This window comes from Pagrus major, chromosome 7 (genome assembly GCF_040436345.1).
Source record: "Pagrus major chromosome 7, Pma_NU_1.0".
Classification (NCBI taxonomy): domain Eukaryota; kingdom Metazoa; phylum Chordata; class Actinopteri; order Spariformes; family Sparidae; genus Pagrus; species Pagrus major.
Genome location: NC_133221.1, coordinates 2,668,012 through 2,686,321, shown reverse-complemented (window position 1 = coordinate 2,686,321; position 18,310 = coordinate 2,668,012). Strand labels below are relative to the sequence as shown.

General features: G+C 41.4%; 2 protein-coding genes across 2 annotated transcripts in view; one reads left to right on the top strand and one right to left on the bottom strand.

Moving 5' to 3' along the window:
- Positions 1–3,466: 3,466 nt before the first annotated feature.
- Positions 3,467–10,036, bottom strand: commd7 (COMM domain containing 7). Its single transcript, XM_073471194.1, has 9 exons — positions 9,897–10,036; positions 8,480–8,533; positions 8,178–8,280; positions 7,345–7,401; positions 7,113–7,150; positions 6,502–6,592; positions 5,383–5,432; positions 5,210–5,258; positions 3,467–3,775 (listed from the first exon to the last, which is right to left on the bottom strand). Exons 1-9 carry the CDS (start codon positions 9,975–9,977, stop codon positions 3,699–3,701), a joined length of 600 nt encoding a protein of 199 aa, XP_073327295.1. The 5' UTR covers positions 9,978–10,036; the 3' UTR covers positions 3,467–3,698.
- Positions 10,037–12,046: 2,010 nt separating this feature from the next.
- dnmt3bb.1 (DNA (cytosine-5-)-methyltransferase 3 beta, duplicate b.1) overlaps positions 12,047–18,310 on the top strand; it is a 36,844-nt gene continuing 30,580 nt past the window's right edge. The window contains exon 1 of the mRNA XM_073470147.1: positions 12,047–12,187. Within this exon, the coding sequence (XP_073326248.1) occupies positions 12,180–12,187 (8 nt within the window). The 5' untranslated portion in view covers positions 12,047–12,179. The remainder of the gene's footprint in view (positions 12,188–18,310) is intronic.

Sequence of the window (18,310 nt, the reverse complement as noted above, 5' to 3'; positions counted from 1 at the left end):
TCTCCTTCAAGGTGCACCAGCACTTGGCCAGGACTGCTAGTTCTTTCTCCTCCGGTGGATACTTCTTCTCCATCGATGACAATGAGGTCACAGTTCCCCCTTCTTCGTTGCTTTCTCTCAGCACAGCATCTTCGTCCTCGCAGCTGACTTCTGCCACTAGCCTTGTGGTAAGGCTCCTAATCTGGACTGTAGCTGTCCATACCCAGTTCTCGTTCTCATCCTGGTCACCTTTCTTCGTACTGAGACATGCATACAGCGGTTTGGCATACTTCTGGTAGCTGGGGACGTGATCTCTCACGTATTTGCAAAGTCCCAAGATCTTTTGCAGGTCATCCTTTGAAGCTGGCAGACTGATTTGTTTTACCTTCTCCCGGTAAACCTCTGAGAGTCCCAGGTCTGTAGAGACTTTGAATCCCAAAAAGTTTACCTGGAATTGTCCAAACTGGAACTTCTTAAGGTTGAGTTTCAATCCTGCTGCCGTGATCCTCTCTATCACTTTCTGCAGCCTCTCCAGATGTTCCTCCTCTGTGTCATCAGCAATGAATACGGTGCCGATGTAGATGGTTGCTCCTAGTCCATCCAAGACGTCCATCATCGTCGATTGAAAGATATTAGATGAATTTTTGAGTCCCTGTGGTAATCTTTGCCATACATACACCTTGCCTTTGTGGGTGAATGCTGTCTTCACTTGTGATGATTTGGATATTCTTAGGGGAAAAAAATCCATTTCCCAAATTAAGGCAAGACTTTAAATGTTCGTCGGTTGAGAGCTTTGAAGTTCATCACGAGTCTCCATCCTCCTCCTTCTGATTGAGATTTCTTCACAGCCTGGATCGGCTGTTGGTGATGGGTTTGGGCTCTTTCCTGATGATTCCTAGGGTACTCAACTCTTTTACTATTATGTCCATCTCTTTGACAGCTCCTGGTTTCAATGGGTACTGGTGGACTGGCCGGTGTACTCCTCCTTTGATGGTGTGAACATACTTGGGTCCTAAATCTCCACAATCATTCTTGAACCGAGCCACATTTGGTTTTGAGATAATCTGCTTTAACGTCTCTTTCCCAGCCGGGCAGAAGTCACTTTCTTGCACTTTCAGTTCGGTCATAACTGGGATGTCCACCGACTTGTACCAATGTTTCTTCTTGTGTTGGTCCTTGTTGGCGATCTGGGCCGGTTTTGAGGGCTGGTTGTTGCTGTGCCTGCTGAGGGACTTCATCATCAGGATCATCTGAGATATCTCTCTGCATTTCTTCCACTGTCCGACATGCAAACTTGTAGGCAGCTTTCTTCATTCTTCTTAACATAACATCATGAGTCACAGCCAGATAAGATGTTCTGAATCTGCTGGTCAACTCTTTCTGGGCTGCTAATGAGGAGTAGGTTGGCATCATCAGAATATTGGCCCACTCTCCAGTTGTAGCCTTCACTTCTAGTGCTTTTGTTTCATCTAATCTGTCGAGCCATAACTCTGGAGGATCATGTCTTGTCTGTTTGACCTCCGGGGTATAGGCCTGTCGTCCATCTCACGTCTCTTGCCATCTTCTCAGTCGTACAGCGCACGTTGATTATTTCCAAAGCCTTTTTCTCTCCTTTGTGTCGTCTTACTCGCAGCTCTTTGTGTTCTACCTCCGTCTGTTCTGCGTCAGAGGGCGAGTTTGGAGCGGGCCTTCCTTCTTTTGACAGAAGCAACATCTTTTCTGAGGCTCTTGAGCTCAACAGGTTGGGCCTCTCTTTGCTCTGGATCTGGTCGACAGTCTCCTCGAATGTCTCCTCTACTCCACAGTTGGTTGGAAAATGGTTCATCTTTAATATGCTCTGTTCCTCTTACTCTCAGCTGAGAATCTCTTAAAGTCCTTTCTTTTCAGATGGTAGGCTGCTCACGTACTCATATGTTGATCTGAGGAAGAAGCGAGGAGGAACAACCCCGTTCTCTCTATCGCTCCCTCTTTTATACTCTTTTTTCCAGCCATCCTTTTCCTCTCTCTCTCTCTCTCTCTCTCTCTCTTTACACACACCAAACTTCATGAATGTGTGTGTGTCTGGGTACTTCCTGTGAGTCCCGTGCAACACTGGAGTTGCTTCAGAGAGCAGCCGTGCGCCTGTTTCCTTTCATGGCAATGCAGCTCCAGCCTGCAGCATGGTGATCCATGACCAGCTGATGTTTTCTTATCGAGTTATTGTTTCATTCCAACCTCTGATTATAAGTTGTATCTGATTACTTGTCAATTCAATTCATAACTGTTTCTTTTTTTTTTTCTAGTTTAACATTTAACACAATTGAACAGAGCTCTTACTGTATAAGTTACTTCACCATTGTTAGGACTGGGTGAGGAGTCCTTTACTTGCAGATGGTGCATGGATCTCTTAAAAATGGATAAATTAATTAATTGAATGGATAATAAAATGAGAAAGTAAATAAAAGACGGAGGTAAATAAAAACAGAAACGAAATAAAACAGAAATATCATTTTATTTAATTTATAACAGCTTTTTTTATTTTTAGTATTATTTTGTTGCATTTAATGACATATTTACTTCTTTAGTGAGCCATTTATTTATTTCTGATTTTGGGAGCTTCAGTGCCCCAAAAGCTAATTGTTTTTTCATTATTTATTAAATGACTGTACAGAGGTTTTGCATCTGTGAAATGGAAGAAAAGACACTTAAGAAAATAGATTTCTCCTTCGATAATTTTTTTTATTGTTCCTGTTCAGAAGCGCAAATTATGGTAGAACAAAATTAAAAACCACAATGTCACACACTTTTTTAATATTTATTCATCTAGCAGACACTTTTGTACAAAGCAACATAAAAATGTTGCACAATAAAAGCATTTACGATAAGAAGAGATACTGTATCTTGCAAACTAGTGGGTGGACTGCCATGAAATTGAGCAACTTGAGCACATCCCTGAGTCAGACAGACTGCTGGAGCCACTTTACAGTAACAGACACTGTATTTTGTAAAAGAATAGAAATGTTCGGCGAGGACTAGCAGCCACACGTACGACACACCGCTCTCTCTGAACTCTGCCTCGAGGTTCAGAAGTATCTGTTTGTGCTATTTATCGCAATTAAAGCTTTCATCGTGAATCATTTGATCCGTTATTGCTGCTAATTAACAATGTTGTTTTGTTCATGAACTTAGTTTAACATTAACAGGGTGTTTGCAGGTGGAAAAGGTCAACAAGCTCCATCATGTGTGTGCAGTGTCGTTTCAATTCATCACTTTATTATTGATGCAAAGAAACAACTGGACTGAACTTGATCAAACAGGTGTGGGTGTGGCGAACTTTCTCTGCAGTTTGTTTTGGATCAAAATGTCTCCACAAGGCTCAATTAAGTTTCATCTTAATGACTTAAAGCTGTCAGACCTGCCTCTCAAAAAAACACTTTTCTTTCCATCACCCGAGTGTGGCTTTATTCCCACATAAATCAAAGTTGAAAGAAGACACCGACTGCGTCTGTTTTCTTTTCATTCATTTTTTTATTAGCAGATTTCAGTATAAATGTCTGGCAGTAAATAAAATGTATCTTGTGTCGAGCTTCAGTCACTGGGAGGCCGTCAGTGCCACACACAGACTCCAACTGACGTAACACATACCACACACTGCCCTGCAGCTACAGCCTGACATGAACACACACACACACTGTCTCTTACATTCACACACACACTCACACACACACACACACACACACTCAGCTGAAACACTCCATGCTGGCCTTAGCTCTCTCCATCTCGTGCAGGAAGTTGTAAAACTGAGGGAGCGTCAACTCTGGATGGGATGAGGAAAGAAAACAGGAAACAGTCAGCAGATAAACAGACTGAGATCAACTCGTTATTGCTCTAGTACACAACGAAAGAAGAAATAAAATGTCAGTTTTATGATTCTCTTTCACACTTTGGAATAAACAACAGTGGTTTAACCTGTGGTATATCATGTTTCATGAGTTTGGGGGAAAAATAAGAGAATAAACAGAAGGAATGAGTGAACAACACGGGTGAACAGATGGATAAAGAGCTCAACCTCCTGCTCTGATGCCTCCAGATTTACAACCCCGATTCCAAAAAAATTTGGACAACTGGAACACAAGGTATTTAATGTTCAAACTGATAAACTTTGGGTTTTTTTTGTGTAAATATGTATCTTTTTAAAGCCCTGAAGGGCGACATGCCACCATATATCAGCTCTTTATTAAACTGGTCACAGAGCCACTGTTCAACACGCTCTAGTGATCGTATAATGCTCGACGTTCCCCGGGTGAATATTAAGTTTGGGAGAACTTCTTCAGTTTCAGTGCTCCGCACACTGGGAACATTTCACAACATACATTTAAACTTGTTTTACCTATAGGTCAGTTTAAGACTTTGATTTCAAACTACTCAGCGTTTGAATGTAACTGTTTTTAACTATGTGCTGTCCTGTATGGTTGTCTGCCATTTATCTTTTGTGCACCTCAGTTTTATTTGTGTTTTGTCATGTTTGTTTGCAGTTTCTTATCATTTTCAGCACTTTTTTCTGTTTTGTTTGTATTCTGTCATATTGCTTCTTATTCTGTTTACTCGCGCTGTGATTGTGTTCGTTGTTTCTATTTGTTATCACATTTTTGCACCTATTCTGTTTTTTATTTGTGCTCTCCACATCATTGAACATGAGGGTTTGTCCTCAATGACTTTTCGAGATTTAAGTAATGGTTGAATGAATGAAGACATAATGAACAGTTAACAGGCATCACTTTTGGGATTTGTGCAGTTTTAGCACAGAAACAACTCCTCATGTTGATCTCCTCATCATCATCATCTGCATAATGTAATTCTGCTCTTGGTGTACGAGAGCAGCAGCGGCCGAATGTCAGAATGAAGAAAGAGAAAGTAAATTACAGTCTCCGTGTCGGTCGGTCAGACTGGAATATCTCTGCACAATCTGTGCAGTCCTGCTGATTATAAATATCTTTGTTGCTTGTGTTCAGCGACTCAGCAGCAGTTTGGCTTAATGTAAGAAAAAAGAAGTGTTTGGTTTGTTTCAGATATTTGAACAAGTTCAGGTGTGCTTCATATCTCCTGCTCCGAGCATGTAACTCTCCGGACACGTGACTTCCAGTATAAGAGAAGCCGTTGGAGGAGGTCCTTACCACATACAATAAATTACGTGAACGTAATTAAATAATTTCCACACTGTTTGTATCACTAACGGCACACAGTCACTCACCCATGTAGACGTTTTCTGTGGAATTCCCCTTTCTGACCACCAGCTTCAACTGCAGGAGGACAAAGTTTAAGTTCAACACAACTGAACAAAGACCTGTGTGTGTGTGTGTGTGTGTGTGTGTGTGTGTGTGTGTGTGTGTGTGTGTGTGCGTGTGCACGTGTGAGCTTTCATACCTGCAGAAAGATGTTGCCCACTTTCTGTACTTCACTGGTGCCGACCGTCACTGTGGAGGTCAGAAAACACAACAATCATGAATCAAACAAGAACAAAAGATTGTTTTTCAGCTTTACGAGTTCTTTTACAAAAGAAAAAATAATGCGTCACTGATTGTTTCACTGTAGGATCAGTTCTGATCACATGTTAGACAAGAACCAAATCAGTTTAATCTATATTATTACCTCCTAAAGCTGCATTAATCTATATATATATATTTATATGTATATATAGTACATAATATTTTGGTGTTGCAGTGCTGAGATCAGGTTCAGCCGGAGACTTTTGTTGTATTTTCTGTCCCTTGTCCGTCCTCTCTCTACTGATAGCTGTCAAATAAAGGCATTAAAGGAGCACTGCGGACTTGTAAACAAACAAACACAAACAAATGGGTTTACATTAAGTGTTTTTTGCCAAAATGCATTGTGCGTATCCTTGTGGTCTTAAAATTGTCTTTTTGGAGATTATGTTATGAACATTTTAAATCCGAAATCGTGTACATCCACGTTTACTAGCCTGCGGTCTTCTTCTTCACTACCTTCGCTGGCACATTGCTACATTTTTTATGCCCGCAGACTGTGTAGTTTGTCTGAGACGGTCCACTTGAGTCCCAGCCAGTGTGACCGGACATGCAGAGACACAGCCTGTAAGCCCGTCTGGAGGTGATTAGCATGTCACTAACTGTACATTCAAACAGAGTCCATGTATGAGTGCAGCTCTTACAGACACTCCCTGTCCACTCCAGTATGAAAATCAGCTCACCACTAGCTTAACATAATGCAAATCATTCTCCTGCCCAGTGTGTTAGCATTTCTTTTATCTGTGAGTCTGAAGAAGTCATTAGGCTGCATGAATAAACAATGAGGCCTGATAGAGACACATCAGAGGTGTTTAAATGAAGCCAAAACAAAGCATTAAAGGACAGACGCTATGCTAACGACTGTGTTAGACTACAGCCTCTGTGTTCATGAATATGCACAGTAAGAGTGAGAGGAGACACAACTGCAGCCCTCCTCCTTCTGTGATCAGGACAAGACTATGATTTTGTAAAGCACATGTCTCGTTTTGCTTCGTCTTACCTCCAAACTTCCACTCCATGTCGACCAGCTGGTTCACCATCAGAGTCTGTCTGACAGCGAGTCTGGACAGCGCTGCGTAGTGCTCGCCCCACTGCAAAACACAGGTAGAAATGTCACAGACTGCACATAAAATAACATCTGGTGTAAAAAAGAAGGGTTCTTATGTGACTTTTAAAAAAAGGGACAGTTCACCCCAAAACCAACAACACATATTGTTCCTCTAACCTGTAGTGTTATTTATCCATGTGGACGGTTTTGGTGTGAGTTTCAGAGTTTTGGAGATAGAAAAAACTCTTTGTTAAGCGCCTTAAGGAGCTCAAAGCGTCAAGAAAGTAAATTTAAAGACTTAACAACAATGTCTCTCTCCAGAAATCATGACCCGCTTACTCACAAATAACCCACAGACCTTGTTATGAGCAGTTTCATGTAGGAACTATTTTCTTTCTTTATCATCACACAGAGGAAAACGTGCATCTACTCATGGACGAGAAGCTTGTGTTAAAGGTCTAGATGGATGAAGGCCCCATACCTTCTTATATGACGTCGTCTAATGGCCGTGAACAAGTACTGTAGCATGTAACATGTAATATCGGTCATTTATGGAGCGTTACCTGCTGTGAAAAGTGAGCTGCCTTGTCTTCGTTCAGTCCTGAAGAATCAACAGATAGAACAGGTTTGGTTTCATGTGTTAAACCATCACAATAATAAGGAATAGAAATGCTGCTCGTGGGAATCAGGCGCCACCTTTTCAACCCGACAGGTCTTTATAAGAGAACAGTATCCAGCAGCTATACTTAACCCCTGTTAATGACCGAGTGTGCGGTGACTGATTCGGCTGTGTACCTAACGTGACAAGGTCTTCTTTGATCTGCTCGGCTGTCAGGTTTTTCTTCAGGGCTCCTGAGGAGAAAAGAGAGGTATCGCTGTCACTGACGCGGAAAAACCTTCCCGCAGCTGAAGCTTTTCGGTCACTTTATAGCTGAACTTTCAGGAGGAGTCGAGTTGAGCCACGTGGGAAAACTCAAAACCAGTGGTTAGTGTTATGTCGTATGGTGTCGAGAACTTGAGAGCAGAAAATGTTCCAGCGATGTCAAACAACATTTTGGCTCCTTCAGAGACAAAACGTGAGGGACTTTTTTCTGGATCCCCTAATCTGCACCGATCTACAACTACCTCAAAGTGAGACGATTATGCATCTAAACCACCAGGAGCTGGAAAACAGGCTTTGTTGCAATAAAATAATAGGTCTGCATGTTGGGACATGCACTTCGCTGAGAGTTTGATGGGAAGATCACATTACATCACATCACATCACACGTTTTTTAGACTAAATATGAAGCTACAGCCAGCAGCCAGTTAGCTTAGCTTAGCATTAAGACTGGGGGCAGGGGGAACAGCTAGCATGGCTCTGTCCACAAGTTAAGCAATGGCTCACCACCACTTTTAAAGCTTTGTTAAGGTTTTATTACATCAACTGCAGGTACTTGAACTCAACAAGCTATAAAAATGTTTCTCGGCAGATTTTTTTAACTGTGGGCAGAGCCAGGCTGTTTCTGTCTGCGTCCAGTCTTTGTGCTAAGCTAAACAAATATAGTCGCAATGAATTAACTGTTCGATATGTGTGTGTGTGTGTGTGTGTATGTGTGTATGTGTGTATGTGTGTGTGTGTTTCCCACCCTGTGGCACCAGCAGGACGCTCTTCATCAGGTTCCTCAGAGGACCGGCACTCATCCCATGTTCCCCTGCAAACTCACTGAGCTGCTGCATGAACCTCTCCGTCTACACACACACACACACACAGACAAGCACAAACACACACGCACACAAATGCATGCATTCATTTGCACACACAAACAATAGGACAGGCAATGTTTTACCTCGGTTCAGTTATCAAGGCTAATCACTGAGTCCAAAGTCCCATTAACATCTAAATTATGTGTGTGTGTGTGTGTGTGTGTGTGTGTGTGTGTGTGTGCACCTCTTTAGGCTCCAGCAAGAACTGGAACAGAATTTCAGTCAGACGAAGAAATTGCTGCAAAAAGTGAAGAAAAAAAAGAAAGTCTTGGTTAAAGTCTGAGAAAATGTTCATCTGTGTTCAGTTTGTTGGAGGAAAATAAACTTTGTTCTGATTTTTAAACACAATGTACTCACAAGCAAGTTGTTGTTTGTATCTGTGACTCTAAGTGATCATCTGATGAAGCTGCTTGAGTTACTAATTCATAAAAATCAACATTTTATAGAAACCTACAGAATATATTCACATGATTTTAATGATTTTTAAACGCACCCTTCACAAATCACAGCAACCACAGTGTGATTTCAGCGTCCTCATTTCATTTCTATTTTCATTTCAGGGTTATAAGTGAGTGTCCGTATTATATTTTAGTCAATATAATAGAGCTACACTGATACACTGGTTGATTTTTACACTGAAACATGTCCTGCTCAGTCTGTATCTTGGTCATGAAAAAATAGATCTAAAGGTTACGTATCAGTGTTGTTTCTTTATGATCTTTCTTGATTAATCGATTAGTTGTTTGGTCTATAAAATGATCAGTGTTTCCTAAGCCTGCATCCTCAAATGTCTTATTCTGTCCACAACCCAAAGATATTCAGTTTACTGTCATACAGGAGGAAAGAAACCAGAAAATATTCACATTTAAGAAGCTGGAATCAGAGAACTGGAGGTTTCTTTTCATAAAAAATGACAACTTTTCAACTAAAATAGTTGGTGGTTAATTTAAAAAGTTGACTCGATTAATCGTTACTATTAGCCAGCATATTATTAGCTATTGATTTTATTATCTTCCAAATATTAGTATCAGTATTGGTCTTTAAAAAAACAGTATATATGTGTAAAACAACAAGTGTACACTACTCAAAATTAGCTGTGGATATTTTAGTATTTCACTTGATTGTTTATTCTGTGACATATATTTTGGTTAATAACTAACTTGGAGCAGTGCACTTTAAATGTTCCTCACTGTATTATAATGTATAACCGTGTGTTTCTGACTCTATAAGTCACTGACAGTATTTATTGTGTGCTCCATAATAACTCACAGTGCACACTCACACTGTATGTTGTGTTTGATGACCTAATGTAAACACGGTGCACACAGTCACATGACTGTCACTGTCCACTGGTGTGTTCACTGACAGCTTTGTAAAATCAGCCCAATCCCGCATTTTCACGACCACGCATCCTTTAACTCAACTTTAAAGCCTCGGAAACTGTGACAGCTGCTCAAACACGAGCTCGAAGCGGAATTAAAGCTGTTAAATGAACCTGTTGAGCTCAGACAAGCAGCTCAATCAGCTGCACCGATGCTGTTTTTTTCGATTAGCCGTCTGAATAACAAACCCGGAGTCCAGGTAAATCCTGGTCCATTTACCTGCTCGTTGAACTTGTTGAGGTTCTGAAAGTCGGTGCTGACAGAATCCGGTAAAACATCTTTGGTGAAGTGAAGCTGCATCTTTCTAATCAGCAGTTTCTCTGAAAAAGCCGTCAGCTGCTCTGCGCCGCGCTGCAGTCCACTTCCGGGTTCTTCAGTGCGCATGCGTCCAGAGTCTGCTGCTGCTGCTGCTGCTGGAGCGAGATGAAGACACATCCAGATGTTTTATCACAAAAATGTGATTTAGATGATAAACAGTCAATTAAAACCGTCAGTACAAGATTATTAGATCGTGTTCATTTCACTCAAATGTTTATTTGATCAAAAATGTTTCACAAAATGATTCAGATTAGTCCTTCAGCATAAAAAACAACCATTTTTCAGAATAAAAGCACTTTTAAATGATGAAGGTCAGTTATAAACATTAATATCAGCACTTCTTCACCTTCACCTTGCTGCTTCATCACTTACTTAATGATCACCACTGAATTTATAACAATGCATCATTAAAAGTAACTATAGCTTAACCATCACTTATCTATATAACTATAACCATATAGTTACAGTGATGCCACAAGTAACCATATTTGCCTCTAGAAGCAGTGGAGTAGAAGTATAAGATGCCTTAAAATTGTTCTTAAAGGAACAGTTCACTCCAAAAATGTAAATCCAGTCATCATCTCCTCCCGCCATGCTGACTGAAAGTCAGGAGAAGTTTTCCACAAAACATTTCTGGAGCGTCACAACAAAAAACAGAGTTGCAGCATTCTGCTAAACAGCTGAAGAAGCTGGAGACTTGATTTAAAATGTAGAAACAACCAAAAAACAACTCTCCAGAAACGCTGAGATCCAAAACTGATTTGAAAAGACGTTATTTTCACCTTTTACTCAGCCGAAATCCTCACTATAGATGCTAAGTTAATATGACTTTAATATCGCCGTTCAGTTTTTGACTGTAATGTTTCTGATGAGTGTTTTTGTTAGTTTACGCTGATCCTGAGATCAGATCTGTGGAGTGGATTCAACTGAAACAACTTAATGTGACATAAATGAGTAACGCGGTGACGTAAATGAGATGATGACAGAGTTTTGAGTCACGTCCTTTGGATCACACCTCACCATCCCTCATCAATACTCACTCCTCTCATGTGCAGAACTTGCCTTAGAAACATCATGTTTTAAGTTTTCTTCAGTACCAAAGTAACTCATTGATGGCTGTCTGTATATACATGAGTACACTGCAAACAGGAGGCACTTACAGCTAATTCAGCAAAGCTTTAATGGCATTTTTGAGTTTTTTTCTCATTTGTCTGGTTGTTTTTTCCATTTTAAAACAATTAGTTGTTGTTTAGCAGAATGCTGCACTGCCGTATTGCTGTGAAGCTCCAGAAATGTTTTGCGGACTACAAAACTTCACCTGACTTTCATCAGCATGAGGGGAGGAGATGATGGTGACCTTTTTCTTTAAATACAATACTTCAAATCTTCATGTTCAACTTTCCATCACTGATCGTATTCAACTTTTAACTAACTTTCTACTTTTTCTTCTCTTTGATAGACAATCGGTATTGTATTTTTCCCATTATTGTACAGTTTATACTGCAGTACTACAGGATGTCCAGGTGTTAGAAACAAGTACACAGTTGTGTCAACAGGTCGGCTCCTGTTGTCTCTGTTCAGCTACAGCGCGTTTCACCTCCCCCAGACAAAAAGGGAAAGTCTATGTGTTTTTCTAAGGAAATATGGTGAAGCGAAGTTTACTCAGACTGAAAGGTGTGTGTGTGTGTGAGAGAGAGAGAGATAAGGTGGAGGGGGGTGGTGAAGAAAGTAGTTCCTGCTCACATTTTTAACCTCCACTGGCAGGAAAATGGGAGTTGACTTTGTCACCTGGGAAAAGACTCGATCGCATCTGAGCGATCAATCTCCTCCCATCTGCCCCCGCGGGGAAGGACTATACAAGGGGCCGACCCGCAGCCAAGTTCACGCAGTGTACAGCGGGACACACACGCAGAGAGCACGCGAGAGAGACAGAGAGAGAGAGAGAGGCGTTGAGTCACACGAGAGAGAGAGAGAGAGAGAGAGAGAGAGGGAGAGATCTGCAGCAGCATGCTCCGACAGAGTGAGCACCTCCTGCCAGAGGACTAGACGGACCTGATCCCTGCTTCACCTTCCAGTCGCACTTTTTCACCTCTTTTCACTCCATTTCTCCTCAAACTTGACTCTTCAGACAACAACTCAACCTCCATCTCACTTTCCTGCCGTGGATGAGTGCAACAAGCGTGGATGGTTATGTAAGTTTTTTCCCGGGGGAGGGCGGTTTTTTCTTTTTTCTGTGTGTGTGTGTGTGTGTGTGTGTGTGTGTGTGTGCACGATTTATTGCCTGGCTGAGTAATTAAAAAGCTGCACAGAGAAACTTTTACGCACATGATTTTTTTTAATTATATATATATATAAGTAAATCCCATTAGTTGCATTTCTGTTGTGGAGGCAGGCTTCTTTGTTTCTGCTGCTTTTAATTCATTTCATCGTGCACTTGTTAAGTTTGTTGCTCGTTATGTGTTTTGCGCGTGTTTGTGCCCATGTGCACGACACACCGAGCTGCATGTAGATGTGTTGACAGAAAAATCTCAATAATCAAACTCGTCATCGTGCAGACATCCACATCGTGTCGCGTTGAGGTTACAGAGGCGTTATTATCGTGTTCCTACAATAATCTGAGACGAGTTTATCGCAGATGTGAGATTATTGTCCGGCTGCATCTCTGAATTCAAAGTTTTTCATCCTTTTCTGTCACAACTTTGGACTCAGCGTTGCTCCTGGTGCAGATGTTTGTGGTTCAGTCAGCTCGTAACTGCGCCTTTAGTGCCGATACTGGTTTAACAGGGATTTTTTTTAAACGCTCCTGCAGGTTGTGAGGTTAGATCTGGTTTGGCTGCATGATTTCTCTGCATTGCATTTAGTTTTTTTTAATTGCCCAGCGTTGGTTTCCTGGTTTTGAACGCGCTCCAGGGCTTGAACATGTCGCTGCCGCTGCTGCTGACGGTGTGAGGCTTTACCGGCTGAACTTCCTCCAGGGATCACATCACTCTCATGACACCTTGTTTTTTCATTTTATTTTATTTGGGCAGGACGTCAGACAAACAAATAGATCGAACTTAACAAATGAAAAAGTTGTCAATCATCTTGAGAAAGTTGAGCAGAGGAGCCATGCGGCGGACGGTGAAGGGGAGGAGTCACCTGGGAGTGAAGTACAGTGAAGGAGCGTTAATTCACAGGAATGTTGACATCATTCAGGTGGTTGGATAATACACAGACCCCTCCCCCCTCTGCATGATCCAATGAGTCTGTAAGGTTTCCATGGGACTGTAGTTGTGATGGCATTCTAGTTGTTGTCTTGATTTTATGTCTCCCGTTCAGAGTCAATAGAAAAAGACCGAAGCTGAAGCTTACCATCGATTAAGTTGAGTTTTGTCCAGAGGCGGAGATGAACAGCGTCCGGTGTGATCCACCGCACTCAGTTTGAACTCTTTATGTTTTATAGCCAGACTTATTTCACACTGTAATCTCCTAATTGCTCACATGTCACAATAATGTGCAATGCCAAGATCTTTTTGGAAGAAGTTCAATCATCTTGAACCACATGGACCTTTAGGCTCCTCTCAGCTGACAGTAATACTGTCTGTCGGCAAATTTACTGTCGAGCGTGAGGAGAAATGAGGCCGGACATTTACAGTCTGTAGTGGTCGTTAAATGCACGTGATGAAGGAGTTTAAGACACAATTAATGTCATAGCTGCTGCTACAGCTGCTGAGGGTCCACGAACTGGATGCCGACTATAACAGCAGTATAAATGGGAGCCCGGTGCATGATGAGCGCCTACGAGCAAGCCTGTGAAACATGTAGTCGGCTGTATGTCTGCTTTTGCGTTGGGAAACTGTTGTGGGATGTTGAGCAGTACAGATGAGGTATTTTTGGAGACCAACCCGGAAGTGAGCATCGCCCTGATTCCTTCAACAGAAAGCTGATGGGATGTTTGAATTAGGTTTTGGATAACTGCAGAAAATTTGCTTTTTCAGGCTTTTTCGGCAAGATAATCTCCACAGACCAACACCACTTTTAAGATGAATGATGCGTAAATGAAATCATGGAAGTAAAAAGCGTACTTTAGACCAACTGCATCACGATCGCATGACTTCACTGTCACCAATGCTATGTGCCAACAACTAACAACCTCTGTAGACACATTTAGCCGCATGTTTTAAACACGTGGGGTATTTAGTGATGTATTTTATGTTGCAAAACAAAAAATGAAAATCTCTTCACCTCGTGTTAACCACAGACCTTGTTTCAGGCATTATAAGTGAAAAAACTCATTCAAAGCGTCATTGACTCTGAGACAGGAGAACCGTAAATGCACCAGGCCAGTACACCAGCATTGAAATGTGAATCTGTCCCTTGTTAGTGTGGCGTAAGCCCGGTATCTTCCTTGGAGACGTGTTTGTCCTTCATGTTTGCGTTTACTTTTATTACCTGATCCATATCAAATGGAAATGTTCTCTCCTCTGTCGATCCACACAAGCTCCAAACGATTCGTCGGATCAGTTTTCAACTATTAAATTAATCAACCGCTTTTTTGATAGTCCAAATTATCTGATTCCAGCTTCTTACATGTGAATATTTTCTGGTTCCTCTCCTCGTCTACGACAGTTAACTAAATATCTTTAGGTTGCGGACAAAACACAACCTCTGAGGATGTGATCTTAGGCTTTGAGGAACTCTGATTGACATTTTTCACCATTTTCTGACATTTTACAGATCAAACAACTCATCAGTCAATTGAGAAATTATTGGAGAGATTAATCAACAGTGAAAATGATCAGTTAGTTGCAGCCCAATCACCGATACCAAATCCTGATGCTAACGATGCCGTTTGTGCCAAATGTACAATCTGTTTTCGTCACCGCGTGGAGCTTGAGTCGTCGGCCTGCCTTTCGTTAGTAGAACTGACTCTCTAACTCTTCTCTTCTCACTAATTTATCACTTGAGTATTTATTTTAGCTGCAAAACTAAATTTCACGATTTCATGGTGTTAAAACAAGCTCCAGTGCATCGACATCAGCTGACAACAAGAGTTTATTTCCCTGATTTGAGATCACAGTGAAGTTCACGTCTTGTTTGTTTGGGGGGGGAAAAAAATACACATTATTCTATTACAAGTAATTTAATCTTTATAGTCCTGACAGTTGCGCTGAGAGTTGCTGTGGGTCCAGGCTGCTGAGTGGATGATTTACTGTACGAGCCCCTGTTCGTTCTCGTCTGTACAATAGGCAACAAAGTAGACAGTGTATAAAGTGTAGGGCCTCGATCGGAGCTGGAAGGGGCCATAAAGTACATGACAGACAAGGAATGCAGCCCCCAGAGAGAGACCCTGAGGAGCTGACCCCCCCCAACACACACACACACACACATTCATGTTCATACCCTTTGGGGAGTGAACAATCCCCTCTTGCAATGCGGTCCCTAATCTCCAGCCACCAGACACAACTTTGATGTGAAGCCCCCCTTCCCCTTGTCCTCCATGTCCCCCTTTTCCTGGGCCCCTCACTCTCTGCCCTCCATCCTTCCTCAGTTCTTCTAATTCATTCTCGCCTCCACCTCTCGCTCTGTTTGTAAAGACCGAGCAACGTTTCTGCAAAGATCCCCGTTATGAGCACCTTAATGCGAGGATGCAACGCCCACAAAATGATCGCCTGGTTTGTGTAGAGCGTACAGTAATTACCTGCAAAATGAGCTGGTGTGGAGATTAAAAAAGTAGCAGAAAATGGAAATACTGTAGTTAAGTAACTTTAAATTGTGCACTTGTGTGCACTTGAGTATTCATGTATGTGCTTCAATCACTGCTTTCAACAAATAACACAACATGGGGGTGGTTAAGATGTCCTCTGGGTCTCACCTCAGCTCCATGTGTCATAATTCAAAGCGTTCATCAGAAATAGAAAGTTAGCAGGGACCTTTTTGGGGGGCTGCTCGTCGTGTGTAGGTGAAAGGTCGAAGGCGTGGGGAGTCAACTTCCTGTTTGAGTGGTGAACTCATTCACCTGTCTGTAGCCTGGTGGAGGGAGAGTCCCTCACTGAGTCAGATGTACTGATGTCAGGCGACGGTTTGTCAGTCAGGAGTTCACCTGCCTCTGCACACACAGAACATCAAGCCCGTGACTGTGTGTGTGTGTGTGTGTGTGTGTTTGCATACTCACCTTGTGGGGACCCATTTTCCTTACAGGGACACAAAGCGCCCCACAACAAAGTCTTCTTATTTAAATTAAATATCAAATTTAAGGTTTCTATTCATTCAAGTCTATATTAATACAATACTCACATGCCGTATGTATGTTGAGAGAGTCATGTGTCACTCTTTAATCATTCCCCCTCCTCCATACTGGTGATGAAGGTTCCCTTTGTAGTTGGACTGTACTAAATGAGGGGTAAAATCCAGAGTCCCCGACCTGTAAAACTCGTGCTTTTGTGGTTCTTTTGGGGGATTTTTTTTACAAACACAAACACATCAGACAGATACATTTGCATTTACACACTGCATGTACTTTATTCACACCTTTGATTTAGGGGGCTGGTTTTCTTTTGCTATCTTCTTCTGTTGAGTTAAACTTTAAACAGAAATATATTAAAAACCTCTAAATGTGTCTCCACCACTCAATAAAATGTAAACAGAACAGCTACAGTATTTACGTGACATCCAGCTGGTTTTATGAATCCACTTTGAGAGAGTTTATCAGTTTATTTTGGAAACTGTGCCAGTGTTTCATGATTCTGGTGTCTGCTGAGTTCATCTAATCTTACAACCAGTTTGGCAGCTCACCAAGCATCATTTAAAGCCTCTTGAGTGAGGAAAGAGGGCACTCGGTGGATTTTGTAATGCTGAATGCTAAGAAGTTTGCTCATAACCATTACATTTGTATCAATGATTAATCTTTGGATTCCTTTTCTGATTAAACGCACTAAAAGGAGCACAAAAAAAAAAGCACTAAAAGGAACTTTTAACTGGTTACGAAACAGTCTCAGTTTAATACTGACGCCTCTACATGATCTACAAAAGTAAACCATCAGCAGAAGATTGACTATTTCTATAAAGTTGTTGTAGTTATTCTTAAAGCCTGTCACTGGATTGGATTATCTGGGTTGAATAAGTCATAAAATTGAAAGTGTGTTTTATGCCGAGGATGGATTGAGGAGTCTTTGTGTCTGTTGGTACGGCACTGAGACAAAATTTACTTTGTTTTTCCATCGTTGTCCAAGGGGGCTAAAAGAAACAGTAAAGTTCCTTGTTGTAGCTTTAATCATTTAGTTTGGAAAATGAGTGAAAAATATGTCAACATCCAACAGATGGCTCCGACCAACAGCCCCAAATCCAAATATATACAGTTTACAATGATGTTAAACAGTAAAGCAGCAAATATTCTCATTTTTATGCCGCCATGTTTGCCGATTAATTGTTTCCGCATTATTTCTGTTATTCAGCGAAAGGCAAGGAACATTGTGATGAACGTCACTTTTATTGTCTCCCAACTAGAATATGTAGAATCAGAACCTGCCCGGCACAAGAAGTTCTGTACAATAACTGCCTGTTAGAAACAGCAACAGAACTCATCATGTTTTAAGTAACTGTGTCTGCAGACTTCTATTAGCTGAACACTTATTTTAGGAAGTCGTAGCAGTTCATTTCATCCAAAATAAAGCTCCTATCTAAAATGTTGTAGTTACATTTACACAGTGTAGTTTGTGACGTTGTATCAGACTTTATTTAAGTGTTTCTTACAGTCGGTCCATCTCATTTACACACATTAAGGAGCGGACGTGTTGGGATTATCCACAGCATCGTTCACTCCCACACGAGTGCAACAATGACTTCTCTTACACAGTGAGAGCTGCGATTAAATGACGCCCTGATACAGAACTGTGGTTTCACATTGAATTAATTATATAGCGTACACATTTTTCTGCTGACTCAGATCGTTTTCAGTGTGTTTCTCTCTGTGTTATTATCAGTTTGCTTTTGTGTCTCCAGGCAGATTAATGTGAGTGAAACTAAGACTGACACGGGTCTACGTGAGGTCTGCAGGTCTCTCTGTACAGGCTTGTTCGACAAAGCTGTTGACCCGTCACCTCCCTGAAATTTAAACCTAAACACACACACACACACACACACACACACACACACACACACACACAAACAATAAAATATGCATTCATCTGCAGCAGCATGGTGCCTCCGAAGAATGTAGACACACAAAATGCAGAAGAATTGCATACATAATACATGTAGTAACACATACACGTTCACCTATTAAGTAACTCTTAACACACACACACACACACACACACACACGCACGCACCCTGAC